The following is a 24,422-nucleotide window of genomic DNA, read 5'->3' as shown; positions in this document are numbered from 1 at the left end:
TTTCTGCCCACATGGCTCTACTTTCTTCTTTCAATAGTTGCATAAAATTCTCCCACATGAAGGTAGCATAATTTAGTTTATCCATCCTCTCTTAATGGGTGTTTATGTTCTTTTTTAAAATTACAAAATTTTGTAATGCTGAGAACATCCCTACATGTTCATATTTCTATGTCCTTGTAAGTATTTCTATAGGCTAGAGTCATAGAGGTGGAGTTGTTAGGTCATCTTCAACAGTCTGACAGCTAAATGTCAACGTGTTGGCTTTTTAAACTTCGTCAACAATCCAGCACACACTCACTGTGGCCCTTCGTGGTACATGCCAACCTTCCAGCGGACTCTTCTTACCCCAGATGAGATGAAATGTCAGATTTTGACACCTCCAAGGGAATTCCACAAAATTAATAATATTTTGTTTTCTTCGGAGAATCTGAAATAGGGTTTTTATTGCTTTTGACTAAAGGCCACCGCAGGATCTACAAAACAAAGACCAGTGTAATCTTTACTGGCATTAGAGGATCAAGTGGATTTTTTTTTAGCATAAAAATATGCTGAGCATGCCTGATGGTTTACCTATAATGTCTAAAAATATCTTTCTCCTTTATTTTTGGAGCAGTTAGTGTATGAAAGAGATAAAAGTTCTGTGCTTGTCTGTGTTGGAGCATAAGTAACTGGCTTTTTCTTGAACTGACTGTGCATGAACGCAGTTAAAATTATCTACAAGGAATTTGGTAAGGATACTCACATTGCATGATGCTTCAAATTCACTGTCTACACAGACCTTGTGAAAGAAGCCTGTAGGGAGCTGGGCAGGGACGTTCCCCCCCGTTTGCACAGATGAAAAAAAACTGAGGCAGAAGGGATTCAGCAGACTTAACCAAGTTTTCATGGCTACTTAGTGGGACAGGTGCCTCGACTTCTGACTCCAAGCCCAGTGCTCTTTCAGCCGGACATTTAGAGGAGAATGCAAGCAAATGTGGCACGTCCTGCAGCTCAAGGGTGGCTCCAAGCCAAGGGCACTGGGCTGGAGATTCCAGAGGCGTTTGGTCAGAGAGGTGGGCCAGTGGGATGTCGGGCTGTTGAGAGGCTGGCAGAGGCCGTCAGGAGGCATGGAGAATGAGGATGAGGGCTGATTTTTGTTCTGTTATTTTTTCCTACTGTGAGGAGTAGCAAAAGGGTAGCCTTGACTGCAGGTCAGGTCTCGGCCCTTGGCTTAGGCCATGCTGAGCATCTGCTCCTGGTTATGCCCGAGATGATGGAGACGCGTTACCTGGACTCCCAGGGGAGGCTGTGGCTTCTGGCCTCTGGGACAGCAGAACAGCGAGCTCTGTTTGCTCTCTCCCTGTGCAGGTGACGCTGTTTGCCTACTCTGACCTGCTGCTCTTCACCAAGGAGGATGAGCCAGGCCGCTGCAACGTCCTGAGGAACCCCCTCTACCTCCAGAGCGTGAAGCTGCAGGAAGGTGAGTGCATGCCTGAGATGCCCTGGGCTCCCTCTGCACTCTCTCTGAGGCCTGCTCTGGGCAGCATGGATGGGCTGTGTGCCCCTAGGTCTGGTTCTCAGACACTGGCGTTCCAGTCTAGGCTGGCAGGCCCCTGTACACCCTGAGCTTTGCTGGGAGGCTTCTGCTCCAGTGAGGTCTCAGGGAGGCTTGGGAGTGGAGTGGGAAAAGCGCTGGCTTCAGACAGACCTGTGTTCAAATCTTGGCTCTGCCCCTCACTACCTGTGTGACCTCAGGCAAGTTCCTCAACCTCTCTGAGCCTGTTTCCTCATGCGTAAGTGAGGACACCAATAGTATCTCAGAAGGTTTTTGTGAAGATTAAATTAGGTCGTTTATGCAAAATGGCTGGCCCACACTGTGTGCCCAGGCAACACATCCGGGACATGAGCACGTGGGAGGGTGAAGTGAGTCTCTACCCCACACTTGCCACGGTGCCCTCCCCTCCACTCGGGAATGGGAAACCAGCGGGAGTATCTGTCGAGTGGTTTGGTTTGGCGCCTGAGGTCTCTGCTGAAAGGGGCTCAATTTCCTCTCCCAGATTATGAAAACAACACCAGACCTGTTTGAGCATGGGTGACAGGGGCAGGGAGGAAAATATTACCCAGTGAAAGAATTCTGTTTTGACGGGTTTTGCTCCAGGAAAACTTCCTGCCTGTTTGCAAACCCGGCCTGCGTGCTCGGTGCCCCCGCTGTTCTTCCTCCTTAGAAACCCAGGGCGTGTGAGAACCTCCATTCTCGCAACCCCACAGGAAGTCGCTTACAACTTCTCCTTCTCTGCCTCTGGCTTTCTCCTGCCCACTGCCCACTGCAGCCACTGAGGGGAAAAAGCAAGTCACCTTGCTTGGGGCCAGCCTCTCCTACAGGGTGGGCTGGGCCTGACCAAGGTCATGGGGAGGAACAGCCCTCTGAGCAAGTTCAGCTGAGATCCTGGCATTCCAAGGAGCCCCCCATTACCTGCGGGAGCGGGGTGGGCGAGAGCTACAGTGACTCTGCCCTTGGCTTCCCTGCTGCCCTGCCCCTCTCTCTGTCCCTCACGCCCAGCTTCCCCTACACACCCATTCTCCCGTCCCTCCCACCCCTCTGCACACACATGCACTCACACGCCTGCCCACTCCCAGCTCCCACTATCTAGGACCCAGTCATATTTGAGGGGTGCTGGTGGGGGACTGTGCTTGGTAATACAGGTTGATTGATTATAACCATCACACAAGTCAGGCTCATCACACAAGTCTGGGGCCTGCAAGCCCAGGACCCTGGGCAGCTCAGCCTCCTGCTGAAAGGAGGGAGGGGGAAGAGGGCTTTCAAACTGGTTGAGCGTTGGGTGCGGGTTGGGAGCCACAGGGCAGAGGAAGAGCCGAGGGCAGTAGCTGGGGGCGTGAGGCCCTGGGCCGGCTTTGCTGCTGACGTGTGGTGTGGCTTCAGCTGCTCCTTTCTCCCTTTTCTGGGCTGTGGTTTTTCTGACTGTGAAGCCAGGTTTGGGCAGTCCAGCGTGTTCCCTCCCAGACCTGACGTGCCCACATGGACCCCGAGGTTGCTCTGAGAAGCTGGACAGTGCTCATTTGTCTGGTCCCCACCCCTAGCCCGGGTGCGGGGAGCCCGCTGGGAATTGGTTGGAGCTTCCCCTCCTGGAGGCTCCAACCTAAGGCTTGAAGTGAGAGGCAGGGTAAGCACCATCCTCCCCTGGGTGGCGGCTGGTCAGGGTGGGTGGCGTGAGGCCTTGGGGCGTGGCAGAGAAACCGCCCGCGTGCCAGGTTGCATGTGAGCGCCAGCCTGTGCGGGCATGGCCTCCTGGGGCTGGAGACTGTGGGTGGCCAAGACCAGCACTGCTCAGGAGAGATGACCACGGCCCTTGGAGCCTATTGGGTTGGCACGTGAGGGGGTGTGTGTGTGTGTGTGCGCGCGCGCGCGCCTGTCCTGGCTGGCCGGGCCGTTGTTCTGGTGCGAACTGTCTTGCCTTTCTCCAGCAGTGTCAGTCAGCAAACACAGCGAGTGTGGCTTTCCATGGAGCCAGGGAGCTGCTGGGAGCGAAGGCAATGGCTCAGAGACACTGAGCACTCAAGGTGCACATTCCAATGCTTAGATGTCTTTTCAGGCACTTGTGGGGAGCCCTTGCCCCGCTCCCTGAGGCAGCCTTGGGGGTCCCAGGGTTTGCAGAAGTCCGGTGGCCACCTCTCCAGCTGTCGGAGTTGGAGCCGCAGGACCCGGTGTCCTGAGTCCTGGCGCCTGCACTCCTGCCCGCCTCCCCGCACCCCCAGAGACTCGCTGCAGCAGCACTGGCCTGAGCGAGGCTTTTAAGAGATGCATTTGGGGCCTCAGCTGGAGCTCCTCTTGGCAGGATGGTCTCTGATTAACATTGCTCATGACTCCTAAGGTTTCTTGTCTCTTTCAAATCAACATGTGCGGAAAGTTCAGTTTGAGGCAGAGAAGATGTTGAACAAGGAGCACACCCAGCCTTTCCTGCAGGCTGGGGCTGGCGAGGGCAGTTCCCTGGCCGAGGAGGATCTGCCCCACCCAGGGACCAAGGACTCCCTTGTGTGACATGCCTGATGCGTGCTTGGCTCTGCTGGCCAAGCCTACTCCCAGGGCTGGGCATGGGCACAGAGTATCGTGGATGCCCAATGACTGTTGGGTGAATGAGTGTAGGACCCAAGGGAGATGGGAAGCATGGCCTCAGCTTGGGGGCTGGGGTGCACTCCTCCCTCAGGGCTCCCGGCTGGTGGCCACTTAAACCTTGCCCGCCCTCCTCCTGCCCAGCTTCCCCCGAGCTTCAGCAAGGCTGAATGGCAGTGTAATGGGAACAGGCGGAGAGCTGGCGCTAACAACTGGGACATCTCCGGTCAGCCGGGGCCCATTGTGGTCTCTTCCTGCCTCTGCCGCCCACTGGCTTTGCTGTTCTTTGTGTTTCTGCCTCCCGGGTGGCCAGTATCCCACCCACAGTGTGTCTTCCTGACCTGCTGTGGTCTCTCAGGATGGCCTGGAAATGTCCAGCTGATTCTTGGGTTCACCATCCACCCTGAGGAGCCCAGGCGCCCCATCTTGGAAACTCAGCTGCTTAGGTCCAGGCTGCTGGTACACTTGGAGTTAAATTTAGTCGGTTGACATATTCTGAGCACCTCCTCAGAGCCCACCTCAGTGCTGGCCGCCAGGGTGAGAGCAGAGGAAGAGACGCACATACATTCCCACCTCCGGAGCGCATGGCCAGGTGAAATGACAGATGAGTAAACCGGGAGAGGGGCAGAAGTGTGACATAGTGGTCAGAGCACAGGCTTTGGAGGCAGGCAGTCCTGGGTTCAAGTCTCAGCTCTGTCACTTGCCCACTGCATGCCTTCTGCAAGTTGTTTTCCTTCCCTGGGCCTCAGTTTCTGCATCTGGAAAACGGGGACAACAGCCCTCCTGGCCTGTCTCACAGGTGGGGAGGACTTGGTAACTGGTTGATTTGGGGATCTCAGACCAGGCCTGAGAGGGCTCTGGGAAAATGGCAGAGGGGCCAGACTTGGGCCGGGAAGCCACCTCTGGGCTCCCCCCAGCCCATGACTGGGGATCACCCTTGCATAGCCCATGGTCCATGGCCCACATTCCTTGATGGGAAAGAGGGTTCACCCAGGAACCAAATGGCTCCTTGTTAAATTTCAAAATGGTGAAAGTGGTTGGAGTGTTGGATGGAAAGCCCGAATGTGTGCTGCCTCACTGTCCCTTTTCCTTTACACCTGCCCCCGTTTCCACGCTCTGGAAAGTCCAGAGCCCAGTCCAGTGTTTTGGAAGGATTTCCGGCGGAGCTGAGGTTTCTCTCCTGGGTCAGCCACGCTGCAGCCTCCTTTTCTGCAGCTGCAGCTCCTTACAGGCACCCTTGGCTCCTGAGCCTTGCTGTCCTTCTTTATGAGGCTCTGAGCCATGCTGAGCGCTGCCCCCATTCTGTCCTCCTCCCATAGTGCTGCCAGCACAAGGCCATGACGGGGAGCAGATTTCAGTGAAGGTGTGCAGTAACGCAGGGGTGCGATGGTGGGGTGTCACGGCACAGAGAAGTTTCAAGGCGATCCGTCAGCGATCCCTCGTCACTGGGAATATGTCCTAGGCTGCATCCCCCAACCTTGGCCTCCTGTCTCCCTGAGGCTCCCATCTGCCTGGCTTTCCACTCCCTTCTAGAACCTCTTCTCTCACTGGCAGCTTCTAAAACCCAAAATTCTGTTATTTTCTTACACAGATCTTTTTGTTTCTCCCTTGGCACTAAAGTCCGCTTCTGGAAAGTCAAGGAAACGTCCCAGTGTGTTTTCTTAAACAAAAGAAGCCACCTCCCCTTGTCTCCACCCTCAGCAATGCAAGGAACTGGCAGAAGCTTTGAAATTAGGGGGTTCTTAAACACGATGGACTTCTTAGGCAGGGCTGCCCCCTGCCCCCCAACCCATCTCTAGGTGGGGAGAAGCAGAAGGATTTATTCTAATTCCAAAGCAAACCCCCATTTACTTATGAGCTATTTTCATCTAGCTCTGGCTGACATCCCTGGCCTTAGGGATAGATTTGCCCAGGAAACTGCCCATATGCTTGCTCCGAGGGGGCCTGGCCTCCACCCACGTGAGGACCTCACTCACTACTTTTCTTAGGAATAGGCTTGACCCACCGTCTCTGTTTTTCCCTTGCCGCCTCTACTTTGTAAGGCATTTTGACAATTTCTTTGATTCAGGTGTATGTTGAGGGTTCTGCGTTGAGCCCAGCACTAGTCCTGTTTCCTTGAGGGGACAGGTGCCTGGGTAGGGCCTACGTGGTGGGCATTTGAGAGGCAGGTGTGTAGTGGTTCGGAGCGTGAGTTCTGGGACCAGGCTTCCCGGGTGTAAATCTGGGTTCTTCCCCCTTCTACCTGAGGCATGTTACTCACCCCCTGTGCCTCAGTTTTCTCACATGAATCATGGATGATAATAACCCCTGCCTCATAGGGGTTGTTGTGAGTGTCGAGTTTATGCACATGAAACATTTGGCGCTGTGGTTGGCACACAGCACTGGGTACTCTAAACCCCTATGGCAGTTTAAGTGTTTGCCGTTATATGTGCTGTATGATTGCTTCCCTCAAAAAGGATGACCTGCCTGGTGAGGTCGAATGCTTGAAATACAGGAAGTTCCTAACCAGCCCTGGCCTGTGCTCAGATGAGTGGCGCACGGGGAGTGCTGCCAGGTTCCGAGGAGCAGCCTGCAGCAGTCAGGGAAGGCCACCTGGAGGAGGAGGCGGGGCTACCTCACAGTCGCCATCCCTTGAGCACAACTTGTGCTTCTGCATCTCCATGCCTTTGCCCATGCTGTTCCCACCTCCCAGAGTGCCCTCTCTTCCCACCTTGAGTTCAAGCTCAGAAGAGTCCCCCTTTTGTCAGGAAGCCTTCCCTGACAGCTGTGGGTCATCTCTTGGCTCTTGTGTTTCTGCAGCAGGCTGACCAAATCATCTTCCGCCTTAGGGTAGGTATCCCGCCTCAGCTTCTCTGCTGGAGGAGCGGGGAGTGGCCAACAGGCCCTCCCAGCTGCCTCCCAGGTGGAGAGGGTTTGGTGAGTGTTTGAGTTTGGGATTCTAGACCAGGGGTGAGAAGGCTTTAGGAAAACACACTGAGGGGTTGGGCCTGGGCTGGGAAGCCATCTCCGGGCTCCACCCAGCCCGTGATTGGGGATCCCCCTGCATAGCCCATGCATTCCTGGGTGGCTCCTTGTTGAATTTCAAAATGGCAAAGGCAGTTGGAGTGTTTAAAAGAAAACCCAAGTGTGTGCTGCCTCCGTGTCCCTCACTGCAGGGGACATGGAAAGGAAGAGGCCTCCTGGGATGGATGACAGCTCCCTGTACCCCACTGCTTGATGCCCAGAGGGTGCTCCTGGCTACCTCTCATAGGGTGAGAGCTCAGTATTCCTTGGGTCAGGCTGACCTGCAGGCAAAGGCCTTACATCTGTATCTCAACCTAATTAGATATTAAGTGGGCTTTCCTCCAGAGATTTCCCTGCCCCTTTCTTCTTCTTTTTACAGGAAGTACCACACACAGCCCTCTGGGTGAGACAGCTGGCTGTGCTTAAGCAAACAGTTGAGACTCTGTAACCAGTTCTAAAGCAAGTCTTACTTTTTGTTCCCTCAAAGGTTCTTCAGAAGACCTGAAATTCTGTGTGCTGTATCTAGCAGAGGTGAGTCCTTCCCCCTGAATCTGAAGAGAGAGATCTGTGTCCTGGTGCTTGAAGGAAGATGTTGGGCCGGGTTCTAGTGCAGGTTCTGATGCTGCCTCCACACCAACTCCTGCAGGGGTTCCGGGCAGGTCCAGAGTGGCAGTGTCCTGCTCTGTGGAATGGGAACAGCAACCCCTGCCCCTGTGTCTCTTACCTCTGTGTAGAAGAGCAGTGGACATGAAGGCGCTTAGAGGGGACAGAAGGACACTGTGGTCTCCTGCTTAGGACTTCCTGGTCTCCAGCCCCTGCAGGGGGTCACAGTGAGGGTGTGGCCTGAGAGCCAGGCAACACCCTATTCACTTGGTAGTCCTTCCTCTATAGAGCGCCCTGATTCTTGTGCCCACCTCTTTCCTCCTCTCTTTCTAGAAGGTACCACCTATGTCCCCTCCTGCAGGGTCTTGTCAATGTTTCAGAAGGCCTGAAGGTAACTGTACCTTTACCTGGGCCAGATGATACAGGTGAAAGAAACCATCTAGCGTCTGTGTTTTGGGCTGGAGTGACGCCCACTCAGTGTGATTGATGTTCCTTAGTTCCTTAAGACTGGTTACCTCAGTCTGATGAGAAGCTCAGCTAGACAGTGTGCCTTTGCTGAGCAAAATGGGGGCACACAGCTGATTGCTTGACATGGTTCGGGAGATAAAATATCATTACCAGGGGTTTAATCAAAGAGGGCCTTGGTGATGAAAAAGTTGAGAGCCACTGATCCATACAAATTTTTTCAATTTTCAGCAAATTTTCTAATCCCAGCCTTGTACCTCTGCTCATATGAATCTGCTACCAGTTCCAGGCAGGGTTTATTAGACCCATTCCTTCCCTCTGCTTCTGCTCGTCTGTCTTACTCAGTAACAGTCCTGGGAAACTGCCTATTCCGTGGGAGAATCTACACTGGCCACACGTTATGGGTGAGGCCTGGTCTACACTGGCTGGCCAAGAGGAGTACACCATTTTGGGAAGGAATTTGCATGTTGTTTGTGATTGGAAAATCATTCCTTCAGTTCCTGGCTAAGATAGGAGGTGCAGGGCTTCAGGTGAGTCCCTTGGGTGAACACAGACCCCTGAGGACAAGACAGTTGATGAGAAGTTAGCTTCAGGGGACAGCAGGGAATCCAAAGGACAGTGGACCTTGTTGGAGCTGAGCCGGGGACCCTGGCAGCCTAGAATGGCCACTCGAGGTCCAAGAAGGCATTGATGTCCTCCCCTGTGTCAGCATATCCCCACCGGGCACAGGAAGTAGCTGGTGGAGACCCTTCAGGGCGGCGTGAGTTCATTTCCCCGGAGCCGAGCGAGCAGCTTAGGAGAAGCTGTGAGGCAGGCTGGGAAGAGTCAGAGCATTTACCTCCCCAGCCTCACCCATCTGGATTCCAGTTCTCTGCAGCGGGGCCTGAAATGAGACTCCAGGTTCTTTAATGCCAAGACAGCTTCCTGCCAGGCTGGGGTTATTTTTCCCAGAGAAAAACACTTCTGCTCCTTGGTTTCCAGGGAGTTGTGACCTCCTACCCCTCCAAAGATTGATGAAGGGATATTGATCTGGGACCTTTTATTTCAGTAAAGTGTCAGGTGATCTGACCCCAAGGGGCTGGGTGTTTGAAGATCACAGGCAGCTAGAAGCCCCTCTGTTCTCTTAATGGGCTGCTCTTTACGAGAGGCATGTCTGTATCACAGGGAAGACAAGATCCCTGCTTGCCCTGTGGCCTGGAATAGGCTTGACAACAGTGGTTTTGGAACTCATGGGGAACCCCAGACTCATGTCTTAGTTGGAACTCCCAGCAAGTGGTTTCTCTTCATTGCCTAACATGCAGGTAGTGTCCAGAGAAGAACCAGGGCAGGGCAAGAGAGTCAGGATTTGGGGACAGTTTTCCACTCTGCATTGGGAAAGCCCCAACTGCCTGGAGGGCAGCAGCTCTGATTGTTCCCCAGCAGTAGGTCCTGGTTAGTTATCAAGTGGGTGGGATTGTTCTGAGCAGTCCTTGGCCCTGGGGCCTCTATTTCCCTGGACAGGTGTCCCTCAGCCCCTACAAATCCATGGGAGAGATGCAGCCCACAACTGGCTGTACCAGGGGTGTCGGGTCAAAGGCCACACAGGTCAGGGACCATCCGCTAACTTGGAATTTGATCCTGGCTCCATTAATTTAAGAGTTTGCTCTTTGGGGTTAGGAAGACCTAGATTGGAATCTTGGCCCTGCCAAGATTGAGCAAGTCACATACTCATCTCTGAAACAAGGCTGAGGAGTCCTACCTTGTAAGGTTGTTGTAATGATTAAATGAGATCCAGTAAGATACTGTGTCCAAGGCACTTAGCGCAGAACCTGCCACACGGTTAGTGCTCGATAAATGGTAGCTATTATTTCTGTCAGCTTCCTAACAGGCGGAGAGCTTTTCATATTCAGTTACTCTCCATTAGAGACATCACCAATGATTTATTGATCCTTTAAAATAAAAGCTAAGAGGAAGATCTCACATTTTTTGTAATGTACGTATACTGTTAAACAAATGAGGCAAGATCCAAGGCTCTAGAGGAGGCGGAAGACAGACTTTGAATCCCTCCTCTCCTGAGACCTCCTGGGGCTGCTGACTTCACCTCTCTGAGCCTTAGTTTTCTCATCTGAAAAACGGTAACAGCTGTGTTTTTCCTTCCTCCCTATGTCATTGGGTCACTGAGAGAATTGAATAAAATGAGAGAACATCTGTCACAGCAAGTGAGCAAACATAAATTGTAGTAGAAGAGGTTTTAGGTTTTTGTTTGTTCGTTTGTTTTTTCGGTACTCGGGCCTCTCACTGTTGTGGCCTCTCCCGTTGCGGAGCACAAGCTCCGGATGCGCAGGCTCAGCGGCCATGGCTCACGGGCCCAGCCGCTCCGCGGCACGTGGGATCTTCCCAGACCGGGGCACGAACCCGTGTCCCCTGCATCGGCAGGCGGACTCTCAACCACTGCGCCACCAGGGAAGCCCCGAGGTTTTAGTTTTTACAAGGATAATATTAATTCAGGAACAAGGAGGTTGAGGCAAGATGGGGGTTTTAAAGAAGGCAAGGGGAGCCATGTTTCTAGTTGGATTTGGGGATGCTCATGTTTGAATGCAGAGGTCTGGGCCCATTGCTGTCGCGTCTGGCGGGCTCTGTGCTTAGCTAACCACGCTGCAGTCAAGGAAGCCCTGCCTCTGAGTGAGTTTCGTGAGGATGCTTTCAGGGCAGCTTACAACCTTGACCTTGGAGCCTGATATTTGAGGGCACGGTGTCTAACAGTGTTGAAACTGATGAGTGGGATCACAGAGTGGACCAAGAGAGACGGTTCACATGCAGGGACAGCCAGGCAGACAGTGGGGGCCCCTGATTTAGACAGACTTAGGCAGATGGGAATTCAGCCTCCCTGGAGGGAGCTGTCTCCATGCTCCCTCTCTTGGCCAGGCCAGCCTCCAAAGCTTCAGGCAACACTTAGAGAGGAGCCTTGGGAGCAAGGCCTTCCCCCAAATGTGTGCCCGTCTAAAACAGCCAGCCCTACCCCCCAGCCAGGCCTAGGGTTAGGTCCTTGGTGCCTCGGATGCCTTCTCGAGATCATGGATGGGAAGGTGCTTTTAAAATCGATACTTAGATCAAGGGAATTATTATTAAGGCAGAATCCTGCTTCAGAACAGAAAGAGAGGAGGAAGTTGGGGCTCAGGAAGATAAAGGCAGAGGCAGGCCTGGGAGGCTCGGGCCAGGACCAGATTTGTGGAGTGATGGCCTTTCCAAGCGGGAAGGGACCACAGTCCCTGCCCCAACTCTCCCCTCGCAGGGGCAACACAATGAGACAGGGAGCAGAGGGCCCTCTAGTCAGCTCCTGCCCCACCTGGTTTCTCCCTGGAGCATCTTGGGGTCTTTGCTGGGTGTGTCCTTCCCCTGCAGTGGGCTGGGGGTTCCGGGAAGTGGTGGGAATCGGTTATTAAGTGGGAGGATTGCCTCACCACATCCACTCAGTTCCCTGAAACCAAGAGGTGGGGCTTTCTTCCCTCTCTCCTCTGATGCTTTTAGGAAGAACAGCTTCTGAGCACTTTGGGGCTGGAAAGGAATGGCTGGCACCCTGGGAACACTTAGCATGGGGTGTGGCCCTTCCCTGAAGGGGAGCATCCCTGAGGGTTGGGTTTGATGGCAGGTAGACTATGTCCCCAAATGCTGTTAGATGATGCTGATAACCACCCCAGCTCAGAGCCCTTGCATTTGCTGTTCCTTCTGCCTGGAACAGTTTCTCCCTAGCACTTTCCTGGCTGGCTCTTTCTCGTTCAGCCTTTGCTGGAGTGCGGCCCCTTCAGAATGGCCTTCTCCGTCTGTCAGGCTCAGATAGGACCTCTCCCTTTTGGCCTTTCCACAATTTGTAATTACACTGTTTAATTGTTTATTGGTTTATTGTCTCTGCCCCCATCCTGAGGGCAAGAACTCAGTCTCTCTTATCTCCCTCTTCACCCCCAGGGCCTACTACAGTCCCTGACACACAATAGGTGCTCAATAAATATTTCTTAAACAAATGAAGTACTAATAACAACAATAGCTGCTGTTTATTGAGGCCTGGGTTATTGCTTGCCCTCCCAATAGCTCTGGGAGGTAGGTGATATCACTGTCATTCCCATTTTACAGGCTTTCCTGAGGTGACAGCTAGGAAGTGGCAAAGCTGGGATTCAAACCAGGCCTGTCCAACTGCAAAACAAGGAAGGACTGCGTAGAAACACTGTCTTTTTCTCTGTTCCAATCCATCCGGCTCACGCTCTTAGCTCCTTGGATGAGTTAATCTAATCGCAGTCCTGTGGGGTTATAATCAGATTCCAGCGGAGACAGAAAGAGCTAGCCATCCCCTCCTCAGAGCGTCCTGGAGAGGATAACACTGGGCATGCTGTCCCGCCCCTCCCCGCCCCCAGCACATTCTGACTCCTTCGGGGCGGGGCCGACTCCCTGGGTCCCAGCCGCTCCCCGGTGCCTGTAAGCTGGCCTGGATTTGACCTCATCCCGGAAGTCCCTCCAGGGAGCCAGAGCTTACTGAGGCCTTCACTTGCCAAGCACTGCACTAGGCCCGGCTGAAAAAGGCCTTCCTAGAGGGAGTTTCTAGTCTAGTTGGGGAGACAAGACTGCAGCATTTAACAAGGTTAAATAGCAAAGTGAGATTTAAATGACAGCAGTGGTAGAGACTTGCACTCAGTTGAGCTGAACAGTCATTGATCAGACCCAGCTCACGTGTCAGGCAGTAGTGGGGCTGTACGAGGCCACACAATTGCTCCCCAAGGACTTTCCAAAGGGACCGAGTCGCTGTTTGGGCACCCATCTAACCTTGGCCTTGTGATCAGATGAGTGTGCTGAGGTGGGGGAGAGGGGTTCTGTGAGCCCGGGGAGGGGTCCTGGCTCCGTAGAGCATCAGAGGGGCGGAGACCTTGGCCCTCTGGGTTCCCCACGTGCTCCCCCAGCTGCTGCCTTGTGCTGCCTGTCCCCGGGGGTGACCTCACCATCACAGTCGGTGGCTCTCCACAGAACTCCACTGTGTTGGGAACCACTGCCTCCCTCCTTTCCCCCAACCCATGGGCACACGGCTTGCCAGCTGGCCCCTGAGCCAGCTTCCCTGCTCGTCTGGCTGCCTCGATGTCACCGGGGATTAGTGTGCATTTGTGGCTTTTAGCGGTCACTCCCCTCCCTGCTGCAGCCTCACCCTCTGGAGCCCAGGGATGTGCTTGGGCTTGGTCCTGGGAGCCCCTGAACCAGGGAGCAGCGCTGACTGCCGCTCTCTCTGTTTCCCCTGACATCAGAAGGCAGAGTGCTTATTCACCTTGGAAGCTCACTCGCACGAGCAGAAGAAGAGAGTGTGCTGGTGCCTGTCGGAGAACATTGCGAAGCAGCAACAGCTGGCGGCTCCGTCCCCTGAGAGCAAGGTAAGGGCCTCGCTGGTGGCCACAGCCCTGGCTGCCTGGCTCCCCCTCGGCCCGCCTGCACCCTTGAGCCTCCAAATTGAGCTTGGGACCAGCCCTGGCTTAGGACTTGGATCTGGGCAGCAAGCTCTTGGCAAGGAGGCCTGTGCTCGAACGACTCTCCCCCTTGGCGTGTCACTGGATCTACTGAGTGAGTTTGACGGTGCTCAGGGAGAGCGACAGAGCCAGATGGAGCACGACCCATCAATTCTCGGTTCTGTTCTCTAGTTTGCCGACGGCAAGGTCTAGTTCGGGCCGGCCTCCTGGCTGCTGCCTGGCATGCGGCCCCCCTCTGCTATTGGGTGTAGGTCGTGCCCAGGGACGGTGAGCTCACTGGTGTTTAACACTGGCCCGAAGCAGACATAGTTGGGAGGAGACGTTTGCGGCAGAAGCCGTGCTGGTTCGATGCAGGCCACGGCCGGGTGGAGCCAAGTGGAGTTTTCTGGGGACTGGGAGCCGGCCGGCTGGAGCATCAGGGAAGATTAGAGACTCCCAGCTGAAGCTGATCTGGGGCAGGCACCCCCTCGGCTGGTCCCGTGCCTGTGGAGGGCGTTGGGATCGGAGCTGGACTACAGCCTTCCCCTTGGTCCCCCGGATGCCAGGCCGAGGCACAGTTGTATTCCCCCATTTGTGAGCCACTCAGGTCCCTTCTCTTGCTGAACGTGTTGGCCGTGTTGGGATTTGGTCTGATTTGCTCCAGAGGGAGCCGTGGTGGTTGGTTGGCCGGAACCAGGGAGAAGAGGGTAAAGGAAAGCGAGCGCCAGCTGGTCAACTCGCAGGCCTCGTGCTTCTTCCTGCTGCGTTGAGGGCCGCCCTGCGCGCCATGCACACGTAGCCCAACGGGGCAGTGGGGCAGGCTGCTGAGGACGGGAGGTGGGGAAGAGGCTGCTGCGCAGCCCCTGCTGGTGGGGTGGTGGCGGACGGCAGCTCCTCAAATAGCGCGTGTCTGAGAATTATGTGATCTCAGACTCGACAGTTATCTTGTTTTACACTTGCCAGGGGCAAGAATAACTGTGATGAGGGAGGACAGCGGGCACAGCATGGACTTCCAAGTCACATTCTGCTGCTGGCTGGCGGGTGACCTTGGGCAAGTCACTGTACTACTCTGTGCCTTGGTGTCCCCATCTGGGGCTAGTAGTTTCTCCTCCAAAGGGTTGTTGTGCAAATTAAATGAGACAGTGCGTACACAGTTCATAGCACAGTGCCTGGTATTCAGTAGGTGCTCTTGCTATGCTGGCTGGTTCCCAGTCTCAGCTTCTACTCCTCAACAGAGACTTGCCAAGGCTGTAGGCTGCCTGGCCCCCTTGATCCTGGGTCGGTCACAATCAGAGACCAGGCCACTTCCTCCTCACTGGGGTGGCCGCTGGGATGTGGCACGCGTGCACTGGTGTTCCTCAGTTTTCTTGTGTTTTAGGCTTAGCTCCTCCTGATCTGGGGAAGAAGTTCTTTCTGCCTCAGCTTCAGAGTTTGCCGGCTCTGGAGAGTGTTGGCAACAGCCTTCTCAACGCCCTGGGGAGTCTCTCCACCTTCAGTTGGGGGGTGAGGGGGACAATTTGAGTGACTGAAGGTAGGCTGGGTTTCTGGCGCTGGTTGCCGCAGGGCTGCGGCTTCGCTGACTGACCCTTGAAGGGCCCGAGGGTTTGGGGCCTGGCTTCCGGGCCATGCCAAGATATATGGGCAGCCCGGGCAGGCAACAGCTGGATGCGTCTTCAAATCAAAACTCTTTAAACGTGTGCTTAATGGAGAAGCTCTGTGTTGGGCGTGAGGAGGGAAAAGACGGAGGGCCTGACCGCTGGGACGGCCTCAGGATTGCCCCCTCACCTGGGAGTGGGCCCTGCCCAGCTGTCACACCCCACTTGGCCCACGCTCCTTGAAAGGCACTTAGTAACCACTTTTTGTTAGGCAGGCCCCTTGGGGAGGATGCCCAACCTTCCCTACCCCCATCACACCCACTGGAAGAGTCATAGCAGCTCATTCCTTCTAGTCGCTTGCAGCAAGCTTCCTGAGAGAAGTTCCCGTAAATAGGATTTTCTCCAGCCCCGTATGGTTCCAGGAGTGCTTCAGCAAAAAACAAAACCTTAACCACCGGGCCCAGGTGGCTGTCCAACCGGCACAGGCCATCCACCTGCACTCAGCTCCATCAGGTCCCGGCTGCCTCCGAGGTGACCGTGAACCTCCTTGCCAAGGGCTGGGCCACAGCCCTTTTACTAGGCTTGCTGTCCTCCAGGGGAGAGAGAAGAGGGAAGGCCAAGCAGACCTTGGACACTGGCTTCTTGCTTTGGTCAAGCAGAACACTTCTGCCTGAAATCTGTTTTGAGCCCTCACTGAGGAGCGTGCCTTTTTTTTTTTTAATGACTTTTCGTTGTTCTGAGACTGTTCCGCCTTCTGCTGCAGAATGGAAACCGATGCCTAAGCCACTCCTTGTCTGCCCAACTCCAGTGCCTCTCTGGGGAAAGAGGGCTTTGCAAGGCAGCTCCCCAAACTCCTGTGCTGCCACTTCTCAACCCTGTTCCTTTCAGCGGTGTTTGCTGACACTTGGAATGTGGGATTCTTCAAACATCTCAAAAAATGCAAAAGTTCTTCCCCAATTTGCAAAACATGATAAATGTGATATGCCCTGAACATGAAATGCTTCTGGGGAAAGACAGAGGGAATTGGAGGAAGATGGATTCAAACAAAGGACAGTAGAGAGGCAGGTGTGCCACTCCCTGCTGTGTGACCTTTGGCAACCGCTTCCCGCCATGGCGGTCCCATCTATGCATTGGTCAGGTGGCTCTTCGCAGCTCTTCAAGCTTTGTGATTCTCATGAAAGTTGAGGACCTAGAGTTGTCCAGTTATCCAAGATTTCTGTATAACTTGATTGCCTGTGAAGTGCGCTGCCCTTAGGGGCCAGGTCTACTCCCCTCCTGTCGGGGGAGAGGGGCAGACATAGGCTTTCTGTGCTGTGTCTGAGGTGCCTGTGACCTTGGGTTGCAGTGTTGGGGTCCCGGCTGGGGCAAGGACACAGCGAGGCAGGCAGCAGCCGACTGCATCCCGTCTCTGGGGCTCCACTGCCTTTCTCCGGCTCACTCCTGGCTGACCATGGCAGGTGGAAGGCTGCTGCAGGTGGGCCTGCATGCTCCCTCTTTCTGTAGAAGTAAGTGGCCGGCTTCCTCTCCTCTCCCAGCTTCCTTTTTCTCACCACCCCGTTCTTCCTCATCAGCATTCTGCCCCGTTTCTTGCTTCATCGTCTATCCCTGGAGGGAAACTACCTGTCTTCTTTCACCTGGGACAACTTCTACTAAACTCCCTGCCATGGGGAACGCTGCCATGCTGCTAATCTAGAATAACTCACAGATGGTCCTACCTGTGACTGTTAAGGCTAAGCTAATAGGGAGAGATAAATGCATATTGTGTTGCTTATTCAATCAAATATAGAAATAAATGCCTGCTCTGGGCCAGACACTAGTTTAGGTCCTTTATGGGGGCGGGCGGAGGGCTCTTGGCTGTACATTCATTGTCAGTGAACCTCCACGAGCTCCCACCACATGCACAGCGCTGGCCTGGGCAATGGACCTTTCTCGGGGTGCACCCTGAGCTCAGTGCTGGGAATGCACGGGTGAATCTGTCATATTCTTTCCTTGGGAAATTGCGGTCCAGCAGTGGAGACCGATCTGCCCACAGACGGTTCAAAAATAAACATAGCGAGTGATATGGGAGGCGTGAGCTCTTACCGCTCTGTGACCTCAGGTGAGGCACCGAGGCTCTCTGAGACTCAAGATTTTCATTAGTAAAGTAGATGGATGAACAGGGTTCTCGTGAGGATTAGACTCATGTAATGCGCTTAGCAAAGTGGCACACCAGAAGAACTCTGTGAATTATTATTATTATTAAAGTTATGTCTATATAGGAAGATTTATCTAGTGACCTTGTTTATTGAAGCTGAATGCTGCCGCTTTGAGCACATGTGACGACTGCTCCATGTCACTTCCTGGTAGCCACCTGCTGTATTCCTGGGACCAGGCAGGGAAACTGAGGCCTCCTGGGTGTGCCCTGGCTGTAAGACTTCTCCCAGGTGTGATACCAAGGTGCGTGCCACCTCGTCATCTCCACTAGGGCGGCTAGAGATGGGGCCCTGGAGATGCCAGGGTCTATCTGAGCACCGTAGAAAGCAGCAGGGGCAGGTCCTGGAGTCAGGCAGCCCTGGCCCGAGTCGACAGCGAGCTAATTCCAGTTCTGTCTGGTTCCACAGAAACTGCACCCTTATGGCTCTCTCCAGCAGGAGATGGGGCCGGCCAACTCAACCAATGCTACCCAGGATAGAAGCTTTACCTCATCAGGACAGACTCTGATTGGCTGAGCAAACCCAAGGGCAGGACTCTGCTTCTGGCAACTTAACTCTTTCTTGGGCATCCCTTACCACACAGTAACCTCACCTCAACTGGACCCAAAACGGAGGACCAAGATGGTGGGCCTAGGGTCATCTGAAGGGAGTGGCCCCACGGGTGTGTGGACTGGCGTCAGAAGGACCACAGTGGTGTGAGAGGCCCTGTGGGCAGATGCAGACTGGCTCAGAAAGTCCCAAATGGAGAAGACCCAGAAGCTTATTCCCTACAAGGAAGAAGGAGGTGAAATAGCATCTGGGCTACCGGTGGTTCCAGTGCCTGCCTCAGGGGCAGCAGGAGAAGTTGGGAGAGGTCAGCCCTGATGGAGAACAATGCCAGGATCCGCTGCTGCCAGAAGATATCTCCACCCATTCAGTCATTTTTCATCTGAACTCATGCGTTCATTCCTTCATTCATCAGATATTTTTAGGGCGTCTACTTTATGCCAGGTTCTGGGCTAGGAGCTGGAGATACTATGGAGAACGAGAGGGACATGGTCTCTGCGCTTATCAAGGTTTCAGTCTCAGTAGGGGAGAGAGCATTACATAAACACCAACACACACACACGGGGTTACACACTGTGATCATCTATGGAGGAAAAGAAAGGATTCCTTTAAGAGAGAATATTATTAGAGATTGCTGTGTGTGGGTGTGGGGTGGGAGAGGGGAAGAGCATAACCTTTAAGCCAAGGAAGGAGTTAGCCAGTCAAGGACTTTGGAAAGGATTTTCCAGACAGATGGAGCAGCCTGCGAAGAGTACCTGAGCTAGCAAGGAGCAGGATGTGCTGGAGGAACGGAGCCCAGGCCGCTGGAGCTGGAGCTTAGTGAGGGGGAAGACCAAGTAGGTGGGGGCCAGATCGTACAGGGCTTTGGTGGTTAATGTATTGACTGCATTTGAGACACAGTGGGAAGCCATTGAAGGCTTTTGAGAAAGGGAGTCACAGACTCTCAGGGACATTTCTAGACGATGAGAGAACCCAAGGAGGGGCCCAAGTGGGTGTGAGGAGATCAGTTTTTTTTTTGAGGGAGGGGGTCCCTTCAGTCCTCCAGGTGATGGGTGATGGTGGCCCGTCCTGGATGATGTCTGGGGAGGCGAGTATGTGAATGCCCAGACCCTCGGGTAGGGGAGGCTCTGCGATGAGAAGAGAGAGTTTCCTGTCCCTCCACTGCTCTCACCCTCATCCTCCACTGTGTCTCACTCTTTCAGCGGATGCACGTAAGGATGGGGCCTTCCTCACAGAGCCCCCTCCTGGTGAGGCCTGGGTAGGGACCAGTGCTGAGTTCTGAGAATGTCCCTGGGAGTTGGGAGTTATGGGTGCTTCAGCTGGCCAAGGTGGTCAAGTTCACAGCCCCCCAGCCTCAGCAGGGGTGGCCTGTGCTGTCCCTCCATCCTGTGAACACAGCCCTCTGGAAACTGACTGGGTTTGCTTTCTGCAGAGCTCCTGAGGGTCGGGGACTGGGGCTAAGTGAGGCTCAGCACACTTAGAGGAGGCCGTCCTGCCATGAGGCTGACAAAGGCCTACGTGGGGGCAGCGATTAGAGCGCAGCCTGCTCACTGCTGCTGCATCTTCTGGTGCAGCCCAGCGTTGGGCAGCTTTCACACCCTTCTCTAACTGCGCAGACATAGCTCACACACAAAGGGTATGTGTAGGATCAGGGTCATTTGCATAGAAAGGGGGTCAGAGAGGCTGGACTTCAGTTTAGAGAAGTCCCCTTGGAGCTTGGACACTCCGTGTTGTGTCTTTTAAGAGCTTCTCCGTGTCTTTAGAGAGGGGTCTTGTGCCCTGGTGAGTTTGCTCAGCTGCTTTGGCTACTTGACCCCTAAGAAGGGTGGCCCAGAAGAGAATTTGCCCCTTACCTCCCACGGATCACCCCTCCTCCCAGCCTAGGAAAGATCAGACACGTCGCATCAGTAATCTAACAGGGGATCAGCCCAGTGTCCTGCCCAGCAGGGGAATAGCCTGGGCCTGAAGTGGGACAAGTGATCTGCAGTGTCTATCAGCCGAGACTCCGCCTGCAGGGTTAATTCTGAGCGGCTGAGCAGCTGAGTCTGCACAGACACAAGCTGCACCATGACTTCATTTGATTCCCTTTTACAAAATGACATTAAGGGGAGTGTGAGGCGCAGGAGAATTGCCTGTCTGGGAAGACAGCGAGCTTTTCTCTCCCGGACCTGGGGACCTACCTCTGTCCACCAGACAGGTGCAGAGGACGGGGGAGCTCTGGCAGCAGGGAAACGGAGACTCGGAACACGGCACTTAGCCCTGGGGACGGCACTTTCCTCTGGCTTGTCCCAACAAGCTGCTGAGTGGAGCGGAAGCTCCCGTCAGGGTCCTAGACCTGGCTGGCTGCTGGGAAAGCAGACATCAGCTCCTGGAGGGCCCTGGACCCATCTTCCCAGTGACTGTTGTGAGCCACAGCGCCATTGCTGCTCTGCCTCTCAAATCGATGAGACAATTAATTTGGCTCCACGGGCTCGAGAAGATGAAATATGACCGGGTGGCCACTGCTCCTCAGAGGCCCAGTCCATCCCAGACGTCCAGGATGATGAACGCATCGAAATCGCATTTGAGAGTCATAATCACGGGAAACATGGCCGAGCCCCTCCCTCCACATAAATCACGCTAAGAAGCTCACACAATGGTCTCTTTCCTGATGGGCCAATTGTCTTGGTGTGTGTCTCGGGGCGAGCTGGGAGCATGGGAGCACAACCATTTATTGTTGAAAAGGCCATCTGTGCGATTTGAATACAAAGTGATTCTTTAAGTTCCCCACACATCCTTTGATCCCATTTTTTTGTTTTCTTATTGTCTCAGGCTCTGGGTCTGTTGAAACTCCCAGTCTCTCCTGGAAGCAGTCATGCTCTGGTCTCTGCCGCCTGGGTCCTTTGGCCCTTTGGGAGTTGGAACCTGTCGGAAATAATGATGACATTTATTTATGTATGCCTTTTTTTTTTTTTTATTCTTTAGTTTAAATTCTTGTTTCATAAATTCTGCCACCAAAGCCTGAATTTCTCATACACGGCACCAAGAGCGTTCTGCAGATTGAAGGTGTGGGCAATTTCACAATGTGGGAGGGCTGCCCACAGCGAGAGCACGGGCTTCAGAGATGGCAACTGGGATCCCCAGGCATTATCTCCCTTAGGCCTCCCAGCAGCCTTGTTCTATGGATGGAAGGAACTAAGACTCAGAGAAGTTAAGTGATTTATCCAAGGTCACATAACTGGTAAGAGACCGAGCTAGTCCTCAAGCCAAGGCCTTGCAACCTAATCCGTTGCTCTTTCCAAATGAAAGGTTTGCCTCTTAGGAGTGGAAGTAAGAGAAATCAATCATCTCCTCCAGGAAGAGCCAGGAGGAAGATATCCTGCATGCAGAAATCGTGGCCCTTTAAGCTCTAGACGGGATGCTTTAGGACTAATAAAAATGAGATGCCTTATTCTCTACACAGTGGAGAATAAACTTTGAGTTCATATGGCCCAGGGGTGGCCCAGGCTGACAAGATGAATAGCTTCACACAAGATTTAAGAGGTCTGATGTGAAAGACAAGGTGGAAGTCCTGAAGACAGGCTCTCAGCAGCACTGGGATGGTGGGGTTACCCCATCCCCCTTTTGAGTCTGGCATTCAAGAGGACCAGCAGCACAGTCTTGGGGTACCTGGCCGCAATGAACAGCGGCCGAAGGCAGAAAGGGATGGCTCAGGTTCAGGCCCAGATGCACTGAGCATGAGTACAGGAAGGAGGCCTTTGACCTCTGCCCTGTTGAGGGTGAGGAGAGAGCCTACTCCAGGTTTTGGGCCCAGATTTTGCCAGTTGACTGACTTGGAATCTCAACCTTAAGTAACTGGGTGTCAAATGGACTAGATTTCAGATATTCTCCACCCGCCGCCACCCCCCCCAATCCACCCACCCCCGCCAAACACCTGTTTTCCAGTCTCTCCAGCTCTCCGCCCTCCCCTCCTCACTGCCCGTCTGGCTGCGGAGAGACTGCCTTCTTCCCACCTTCCTCTTGGCCTCAGTCATCTTCCTATCTTTTTTTGTTCTTAAGGAAGATAGCACAACCTTACCCTCTATCTTGTCTTGACCTCATCTTTCTTCAAGCCTTTCTCTGCATAGGGCCACTGTCCTCCAAACTGTTCCCAGATCCTTGGTTTAAGAGTAGAATAATAACAGTAGGTAATTTATAAGTGAGCGCTTAGGCCGTGAACCTGGAGCAATGCCAGGCTCTTCACCTACATCGTCTCTTTAATCCTCACTGCAGCTTCGTGAGGTTCTTTGTGCTCCTTACACATTTACTCTCATTATACCCAATTGATATAGGTAAGGACGCTGAGTCTTTGAGAAGAAACTTGCCCAAGGTCACACAGCCAGTGGGTGGCTTGGATTGGAACCTGGGTGCCCAGCTCCAGAGCACTGGCTTTGGATTGCTCTGCTCTCCTGCTTTTCAGCAGTCACGGACCATCCAAGCTGGGAGGGGTGGGGAAGCTGAGCAGTCGCACTTCCCGCTCCAAGACCATCGTGGGAGGCCATGGTCCCAGCCTGCTTCTTAAGGCTCGCCCTCTGTCCTCCTGCTTTGTGCCCACAGCTCGGCCGTATTGGATTATTTTCCTTCTCTGAATTCCCCACGCGTGTTCGTGTTTAGGCTATTTCTTCTGCCTGATGCCGCCTGCCCTCCTCTGCTGTTCCTGACACATACAGCCCTCAGCCTTCAAGCCTCCCCTGAGACACCTTTCTCAGACGTGCATCCGAAGTCACCGCTTCCCCCTCTGTATTCCACAGTATTTTGTTCATCTTTAGCACAGTGAGTTAGGCAGGTATGTCTCACCTGCAAGACCGTGAGCTCCTTGGGAGCCAGTGGAGGTCAAAGTTTATTTCTTGCTGATTCTATTACTGCCTGGTCCTTGGTAGGTGCTCAGGAGATGTTGTAGAATTGGATTGGGCCATGCAGTTCAAGCCTCTCACGTTTTGGAATCTAGACGAGGAAACTGAGGCTCAAAAAGGGGAAGTGACCTGGCCAGGTTCATGGGACAAGGTAGTGGCAGAGCCAGGACTAGAACTCGGGTCTCCTGCCTTTCTTGGCTCAGAGCTTTTTCCATTGCACCTCGGCTTTGTAAGACCAGAGCCTGGATCCCCACTTGATCTTAAGCAATCTAATCTGGCCAGACTCACTTCAGGGTTATAGATGCCACCATATCCACACTGACTTCTGGGCATCCTCAGAGGGAAGGAGACCCTTCTGAGACCCAGAACTGCTCCTATGGTTCTCTTCCCTGGGTTTGTGGAGCTCCCTTCTCACTGAGCTCCTTGCCTTCAGAGAAAACCAGAGTAGGATTCTGAAGATCTTGGTTCAAATACTGATTTTGCTTGTAATTCACTGAGTGACTTTGGGCAAATTACTTCACTTCTCTGATCATTTGTTTCTTTACCACGAAAAATGAGGGAGTTGAATTTAGGTGATCTCCAGGAGTCATCCTCAAAGCCTCAGGACTCTAATAACAGGTTAAAAGAAAAAAGAAATCAGACATTTTGGTCTTCACATTGAAACAAGAGTGTATGTGTGTGAATATATGCAAATGTTGTACGTGGTTAATATTCATCATGTACTTGAGACAAATAAGTATAAGTATGAACCTTATACAGGAAGGGGTCCTCATCACAGGCACTCAGACTGTAAGCACAGCCCTGCTCCCTCCCACCCAAATGTGCCTCCTTCAGGCTCCCCCCCCAGGGAAAGTGGCAAGGAGCTTTCAAACCTAGAATCTTCCCCTGGCCCTTCTTTTTTCCTGCTCACTGAACTCTTGTTTTAACTTCACATATACAGGTATACACATAGTTCTTTAATCGGACTCCTGGTCTATGGCATAAAGCTAACTTTCAGTGGAAGTAGTGAGAATCTGTGTGCAGTGCCTTTAGTTTCCAGCGTGGTCAGAAGTCTCCTTCAGACTCTTCCCCAGAAGTTGCCACAGACTTTTTCATTGCCTTTAATGTATATCTTCTTTTGCTCAAACACTACTCAGGGTAAATTTTCTAAAACAGTGTCTTTTAAACGTTAGTCGTTTTCCATTTTGGTTAAATTCTATCACAATATAGGTTTCTGCTGTTTCTCCTCGTGGGAGAAAATTAAGTGTTCAGTAGGCTAGCCTAGGAAGCTGACCACCATTTATAACACAATTTTCAATGGGAAAATGCATTCTGAGACCCATCATCAACTCTCAGATGATTTGGGAATACAGCTCAACACACACCACAAAGCAGAGGATATAATATTTGTTTCACGAGTGACTAGAATTTTGATAGAACCACAGAATCTTTGAGTGTGGAACTGAAAAGCCTCCTCCCTCCCTCACCAGGATCAATCGATTAACAAGCTGATTTGTAGAAACCAAGACCAAGAGAGGGGCAAGAACTTGGCCAGGGGCACATAGTTGGTGCCAGAGCTGGAACTAGGACCCACCGCTCAGCGC

The 24,422-nt window shown here is 53.3% G+C and overlaps 1 protein-coding gene across 3 annotated transcripts in view; it reads left to right on the top strand.

Moving 5' to 3' along the window:
• The window catches only part of RGS3 (regulator of G protein signaling 3), a 108,595-nt gene that overhangs the window by 31,643 nt on the left and 52,530 nt on the right, over positions 1–24,422 (top strand). For 2 of the 3 annotated variants that reach the window (XM_069540756.1, XM_060014280.1), the window contains 3 exons: positions 1,348–1,459; positions 7,599–7,642; positions 13,441–13,563. In XM_069540756.1, the coding sequence (XP_069396857.1) occupies positions 1,348–1,459; positions 7,599–7,642; positions 13,441–13,563 (279 nt within the window). Of the gene's footprint in view, positions 1–1,347; positions 1,460–7,598; positions 7,643–13,440; positions 13,564–17,830; positions 21,339–24,422 lie in introns of those variants that run through there. The other variant, XM_060014283.1, reaches the window with a different exon arrangement.

This window comes from Delphinus delphis, chromosome 6 (assembly GCF_949987515.2).
Source record: "Delphinus delphis chromosome 6, mDelDel1.2, whole genome shotgun sequence".
In the NCBI taxonomy this organism is placed as follows: domain Eukaryota; kingdom Metazoa; phylum Chordata; class Mammalia; order Artiodactyla; family Delphinidae; genus Delphinus; species Delphinus delphis.
This window is presented reverse-complemented; position numbering and strand designations above follow the sequence as displayed.